The 7758-nt window shown below is 40.7% G+C and overlaps 1 protein-coding gene across 1 annotated transcript; it reads right to left on the bottom strand.

Moving 5' to 3' along the window:
* Positions 1–4622: 4622 nt before the first annotated feature.
* LOC149243901 (uncharacterized) lies at positions 4623–6845 on the bottom strand. The gene has a single exon (XM_089371336.1). It carries the CDS (start codon positions 6843–6845, stop codon positions 4623–4625), a length of 2223 nt encoding a protein of 740 aa, XP_089227462.1.
* Between the last annotated feature and the right edge of the window lie 913 nt (positions 6846–7758).

Genomic DNA, 7758 nt, shown 5'->3' with positions numbered 1-7758 from the left:
CCTAAACACTATATCATAAGACCTGAAAGAAATCCTTCAACCAAAACATAAACCAAAACCTGAGCATAATATCTAGCCTAAAACACCATCATAACAGAGACAAATCATAAAGAGAGAGCCCTCTCTGATTACAGTTTGGCTAGAAACTGTGATCCAAAGATTGGTTAGTGGTTACCCCGGCCGTATTCCCTTGGGAGTGATAGGGAACAACCTGGTTGTTAACATTAATATTTCGTGGGTCCTGATTATCCTCCTCAACATTTACATGGTAACACTCCAGTGCGCAGCTCCGCTGTGTTGCCCATTCTGGCTGAATCACTTCCATTGCCTCCTAGGGTATTTTGAAGATAACTTCTTTTACTGCTTGTAGCGCATCATCAACAATATCCCACCAACGATCTTCAAATGCGAAGGTTAGCAGGAACCCTTCACACAAGATATCCCATTCGCTTGTGCCATGGCAGAGCTCTGTCTCAGTATACCAATTCATGGGTATGACATCTAGAGTATGACAGAACAAATGCACCCATTCTGGTTGTGGATCTTCCCCATAGACCTTGGTCCATTTCGCGAGGTGTGTACATGGATCATCCTCTCTATCATACTTGTCTACTAGCCACATCTGCGATTTCCCAAATCGTAGGCGCGTCATCCTTCTGCATCTGCGTCAATCCTCAAAGCTTCTCTTATGTGTACCCCACCACCTTGTGGGCGTAGTGCGCAGTGCCCATTTTAGAGCATTGACCCGCTGTTGTTCTGGCACTGTTCTTTCAAATTTGTTTAGAAACTCATCCATCATTATCAACCCATCATACATAGGTAGATCCCTTACCTCTGTTGTCACATAGCACAGTGATCTTACCATCATGTTGTAGTTGAGCGTGGTTAACTCATGTAACCGGTTCTACCATCGTTCTGTTTCCTCATCCGAATTTGATGTGCAGGAGCTTTCGCGTTCCCACGAAATCTAGCCATCCACTGTAGGATTTACCCAATCCTATTCCTGAGCGGTTATCTTGTAGATAAATTCTATCTCGTTTTTGCTCTCATCGTCGCGCACTGGCTCTGTGTAGTGCAATCCTTCCGCAGGGTCTAAAGGTACCACTATGCATAGTGACTTTTTCTCAAAAATCATTTTGTGCTTCTTTAGATTTATCACCCCATTCATATCAGTGGCCCAATCTATTCCAAGTAGCATGGGATAGGGATTACATCGACAATCTCTATCACTTTGAAATCTGCAAGCGCGCTTGCACATTCGATGTCTACTGTTATTCCCTAAAATCTTCCCATCAGTAGGATCTTCTGCTGGTTCACCATTCGTAATTGAATAGGGGACCATTGCAACGTGGGCCTACCTATGAGCTCCCATGTCTGCTTTGGCAGCACATTCACATCTGATCTTAGGTCAAGAATTACTTGATCCATTTCATACTCTCTGATTTGCGCAGCCAATCTCATTTCCCTTCCTGTTCACGATGTGTGCTTTCCGAGCTTCCGGAATACACGCAGTTCTCCCGAACCAACGCACCTAGTGATTAGCTCCTTCAGTCCCTTCATAGCCTTGTTGTCCTACAACAGCTTCATACATGTCTCCAGAAAGCTAGTGAGCATTGAAGGATCCATCTCCGATCCTAGTTCATCCTTACTACCTGAAGCGGAGGCCTCGGTGAAGCTCTTCTTAGCTTCCATGAATGTCTCCTTCGCGCGCTCCAAATGAAATTCAGGTTCCTTTGTAGGGGCCTTGCGAACCCATGCACTTTCTTCAGGCTGCTTACCTTTTTCATCTCCTGTCGTGATACTGCTTCAGAGCACGATTTTTACATTCAGGTCCTCTTCAGGGTGTTCAGACATCATCACTTGCAAATTCTGAGTCGGGGGAGGCTGGAGTATCCCTTTATCGCACAGCCTCGATATCGGTGTAGGGCAATCTCCTGTCTCATGATCAAACTAAGTACAATATAAACCTAATGCTCTCGTTGGATTTATACAATCGCAGTCATAATGCCCTGGCCCTCTGCAATTGTAACAAATCAGCTGTCCATGACCCCTTCCTGGTCCCATTCCACCTCGACCTCGTCCATGCCCCTGAAATCCAGTGTGCGCCATCCCTGTACTTGGATCGAGCGCTTGCGTTTTGGTCTGCACTCTGTAGGCAGGAGTCCGATCCATCATCAGCTCATAACTTCTGCAGGTGTGTTCATCATGGCCTACCGACCTGCAGAAATTGCAGAACAATTGCTGGACATCTACATATACTTCTGTAATAGGTGACAATTATCTGTAGCATGTTTTCCTCCTATCTGACAAATCACACACCATAATGCAGGCGCCACGCTTGGTCCTGCTTGTGCCTCTAATCTTAATGGCATCGGCCCTCCTACTGCTAGATAGTTCGCGAATACTGGACAATGGTCCTTGTCATGCCCTTGGCCTTTGCATTTTATTCACCATACCTCCTCGTGCGCTTCTAGCTGAGTTTTCATGTCCTGTTTCAAGCTCTACATTTCCAAACACAAAGTTTGCAATTGCGCATGGATTTGTTGCACTCCCAGGCTAGGATCTTATATTAGGGTCTCGTGTAGTCTCATTGCAATCTACAAAGCTTCGGCATGGGTGGATAAATTCTGTTGTGACAATGCCGTCCTCAAATGCAGCATTAGTGACGCTACAAACCATGTGCAGCAATATCCATTCGTCAAGGTCATGTTGGCTTCACGAATCATACTCTTTAGTCTCTGATCCAGATCCCATGGGGTCTCGCCTCGAAGCATCGCGATTTCCTTAAACTCGATAATCGATTGCGTCTCTGAATTTGGCCTGTTAAATTCTCTGTTCAGCGTAGCCTGGATATCATAGAAAATTTTAGGGGCGAATGTTTGCCCTTTGGAAAAATTAAGGGGTTTTAAATTTTTAGTGGGCAAATATTTTGTATCATAACACATTTTTACAAATCACCTCAAATAGCCCACCTTATTTTAAGGGAGAGGGTAAAAAAGGTAAATTTAGCCCTTAAAACTAGGAGTTACAACCTTCCATTCGCCCATTTTCAAGAATAGGTTTTATTTAAGTGAATCCTATGGGCCAAATACCATATTTATAAAAGAGGTATGGTAAATTAACAAAAATATAAATAAATGAGAGGTATGGTAAATAAATAAAACATTTTTTATATTTACTTCATAAGTCACCTTATATACATGCAAGGGTGTAAACAAATAAAAATATAAGTAAAGTGGAGGTATGGTAAATAAATAAAAATATAAATAAGCTAGACGTATGGTAAATAAATAAAACCTCTTTTTATATTTAGTCCATAACCCTCCTTCTATTTATGAAGGCTCAAGGAAGAGGTTTTATTTAAGTGAATCCTATAGGCCAAATACCATATTTGTAAAAGAGGTATGGTAAATTAATAAAAATATAAATAAACGAGAGGTATGGTAAACAAATAAAACATTTTTTTATATTTACTCCATAAGTCACCTTATATTTACGAACACTCAAAAAATGCGTTATATTTAGGTGAAACCTATGGGCAAAATACTATGGGACAAATACCATGGACTAGATTGTTATTAATACCATGCAAAAAAACATTATTAACCCTAATATTAGTATTAATAAAAATATGGCACATGGTATTGACCCATGGTATTCACCTGGAATGTCGCCTATTTAAATGGGGGAATTAAACTAGCATAGATCCATCTTTACTCTGGATCTACTAACCCCCTAGTGGTATCAAATATCGTGATATGCAAACTAGCATAGAGTGAAAAAATATTTGATCCCTCTCAGGCCTTGGTGGATCAAGAGTAAAAATGGGTGTTGTAATTTAATGTATGTTAAACATTTTAGCTTGGTTAAAATAAAAAGTAAAATAAAATTCAATTATTAATTTTTATAAATTACTAATAGTAATTTTTAAGCTCTAGGTTTATGATAACCCATGGTATTGACCCATGGTAATACCATGGTATTCATGTGAGAATAGACTATTTAAAGGGGAAATTCTATCATGTTAGATCCATCTTAATTCTGGGTCTACCAAATGCTCAGAGGGATAAATAGATTTCATCCCCCTAAGAGTTGTAGATGTGGAGTTAAGATGGATATAGGTTGGTTTTTTTTTTTTTTTTTTTTCGAAGAAAAAAGCAAAATTTTTTATTAACAAAATAAAAAGTTTACATTCTGTTAGAGCTTTGAGTAGAACTGATGGCTCACCTTGTGCTGATTTGGTCTATCTGAAAGTATAAAACAAAACAAAAACCAGTCCTGTAGTGACTGACTGTCTAGTCTTCCTCACTTCCGGAGGCTTAAGTACATTCTATTTCTGGTGCATACCTTGGGGTCTCCTTCAGTGAAGGAAAACAACCCCTTACATAACTGTCCATAAAAACTTTTTTAAATACATCTGAAAAATTATAAAAGGTTTTTGAAGTTCTGTTTGTAGAGCTCATATAAAATTTACAAAAGTTATAAAAGAAAGACTGTAAAAGATATACATTATGCCCATGAAAAAAACTATATGCAGAAAAGAAAGAAAGCGATCCTCGCTCATTGAGGAGGAGCAAAAGGGGGCTGATGAGAAATGGATTGCTGCCCCTGACTGTGTTCCTCTATTGTCCAGCTGCCCATATCCTGTTGTAAACCAGCTTTAGAAAGCTGATCTGCTTCTTCATTTTTACCCTGTAAATATGACAGATGTGAAAGTTGTTAAAAGAGGACTTTAAAAGCAAAATTTCTTCTAAAAGAGTCTTCAGAATCTGGTTTTGACAAGATGCATTTCCATTGACCCATTTTATGACATTCAGAGAGTCGCCGAAGATTTGAATTGTGGATATGTTTCTCTGTAGTAACCAGCAAAGAAGAAGGCGCAAAGCAGACAACTCAGCATAATTGTTTGACCCAGGACCTAGTCCTACAGAAGCTTTTAGGGAGTGATCAGAGTTTATATGAATGCATATCCCAGCTCCAGCCTTGTTATTCTGGGATGCTCCATCAAAAAAGGCCCAAGGAATGCCCTCCTTGATAATAACAGGCTTGTCACGGTTTGGTGGATTTTTTGCTTCAGGGGCCGGGATAGCAGAGTATATGGCTGCGCAATTTATGGCTATGACAGATGGAGGGATGATTTTGTCTTGAAACAAACTTTTGTTTCTCGCTAGCCATACACCCCAAAAGAATACAAGAGGTAGATTTCTCATGTTTCCTTCCGGGTAGTTCTGCCACCATTTCCTCCAGGCTTCTTCCAAAGGATCTGACCCCCACTGAGCCTTTACACTGAGCAAGCATGTTAGCTCTTCCCATATCTTTAAAGAAACTGTGCATGATGTAAAAAGATGTCTTATTGATTCCTCATCAGATTTGCATAAAGGACATCTTCCTGGACCAACTAGGTATCTGGCTTGTAAAATGTCCCATGTTGGGATTTTTCTTTTTAGCATACACCATAGGAAAATCCTGGCCTTTGCTGGACTTTTTAGCTTCCAAATGTTTTTCGACCACCACTCGGGAAGTCCCCACCCTTTCTGTTTCATTAAGTAAGAGTAACCATCTTTTGGGGAGTATTCTCCAGTTTTCCCCTGCGCCCAGATCAGCAGGTCAGGTTCGTTTTTAAGCCTGACATGAGAACGATGGAGCTCTTGAATGAAAGAGGCCCATTCGTTCTTCCATCTGATATTTATACCTAAATCTTCATCATTTTTCCAAGCCTGACCCCATATGGTGGAAAGGCCTACTTTCTCCACCTGGTTTAGAGTGAAAATTCCTTTGCTGTCAAGGTGTCTGAGAAGACCAGGTGACAAAGCAAAAGCTTCATTACAACCTACCCAGGGGTCCCTGCCGATTCTAATATGACTTCCATCTCCCACTTTCCAAGCCAGACCTTGTTCTATCACAGAGAAAGCCTCCAACGTGGCCTTCCATATGACTGATATATTCTTCTTTTTCTTTTCCTGGCTCCGGATCCAGTCTTCCAAAGGAACTGGGTCTATATACTTTCTTCTAACCACCTTTGTCCAAAGATTCTCCATCGATATTAGTCTCCATCCGGACTTTGCTGCCAGGGATAGACTGAACTCAGGGAGTCTTTTAATTCCCCATCCTCCCCAATCTTTTGGCCTGGCTAGCTTATCCCATGCCACCCAGGGAAGAACAGAATTTTCTTTTGAACCTGCCCATAAAAATCTGCAACAAATCCTTCTGATTTTCTCCAACACTCCTTTGGGGACCCATGTTAAAGCTGCCCAGTATACTAGGATGGCTAACAAGACTGATTTGATGAGGGTCAATCTGCCTGCTCTGGAAAGCCACCTGAAACTCCAATGATTGATTCTAGCTTCTATCTTTGCTATGAGCCAGTTCCAATCCTCTTTCTTGTATGCTACTGGCTTTAGCCAGAATCCCAAATATTTAAAAGGGGTGTCCAGATGCTGAAGAGGGAAGGAGAAAATATTGGTCATTCTGGTTCTTTCTCTTCTGTCAAGATCTGCCACACAGACTTGAGATTTCCTAGAATTTATCTGCATTCCAGTGGCTTTCAAAAAGAGATCAAAAATGCTTTTAAACTCCTTTATTTCGTTATATGATCCATTTGAAAAAATCAAAATGTCATCAACAAAAGGCAGATGAGTGATGAAAAGGTTTATTGCTACCTCGATACCTTTTACCTTCTCCTCTCTTCTGGCTTTGTGAATCAATATGCTCAGACCTTCTGCCACTAACAGGAACAGGAGCGGTGATAAAGGGCAGCCCTGCCTAAGGCCTCTTTGGCTATTGAAAAAAGGGGAGGCAGCTCCATTGATCAAAACAGCAAAATTGACATTTGAAATACATCCCATAATCTAGCTGGTGAAAGAATAGTTAAAGCCCAAATGAGTCAGCAGCATCCGGAGATAAAGCCAGTTGATTCGGTCATATGCTTTGGATAGGTCTATTTTTAGAACCGCACCTTTCTTTTTCTTTTGTCTGACACTGTGAATTACCTCCTGAGCTACTCCAATGGCTTCATGAATTTGTCTTCCATCTAGAAACCCGAATTGTTCCATTGATATGTTTCTTGAAAATATAGGAACAATTCTTATAGCTATCACCTTGGCGATGATTTTGTAAATACAATTACACAGGGAGATCGGCCTAAAATCTTCAAAATTCTCCGGATCATCCTTTTTAGGAATGAGAGCTATAAAGGTTGAATTAAAAGGCCTGTAGACTTCTCCTTTCTGTCTTGATTCTTCTACTACATCAGTGATTTCAGAGCCTATAAGGTCAAAGAAGTAGAGGAAGAGTTCGATAGTCCACCCATCAGGACCAGGACTTTTGTCTTTGGCCATTATTTTCATCGCTGCTTCAACCTCCTCCTTGGAAACAGGTATTGATAGCTCTTCTGCTTCTTCCTCCTCTACAAATCTCGGAAAACATTGAGCTGTCCTAATGACTTCTGCTATGGTGGCCTCTCCCGGATCAGAGAAAATTCTCTCAAAATGTCTCTTTCCTAAACCCGAGAGGTCTGAAAAGGAACTGGCCTCCCTTCCTTCTTCATCTTTAAGGCTCCAAATGGTATTTACAGATTTTCTTCCTTTTGCATAGTTGTGAAAAAAACTAGTATTTTCATCTCCTGATTTTAACCATATTGCCCTACTCTTGAGCCTCCATTCTTCCTCCTTGTCTAAGAGAATTTTGTTTTGAAGCTTCTCCAGGTGAAGGATTCTATCCTTTGAAGCCTGCGAGGAATAACCATCCTCCTCAATGCTC

This window comes from Pinus tabuliformis, chromosome 8 (assembly GCF_031772625.1).
Source record: "Pinus tabuliformis cultivar Carrire ecotype Pingquan chromosome 8, CPIR1, whole genome shotgun sequence".
Taxonomy (NCBI): domain Eukaryota; kingdom Viridiplantae; phylum Streptophyta; class Pinopsida; order Pinales; family Pinaceae; genus Pinus; species Pinus tabuliformis.
This window is presented reverse-complemented; position numbering and strand designations above follow the sequence as displayed.

What these genes read in the sequence shown, in the direction of transcription:
- LOC149243901 (XM_089371336.1), bottom strand. Translation starts at nt 6,845, where the DNA reads ATGGGATGTATTTCAAATGTCAATTTTGCTGTTTTGATCAATGGAGCT.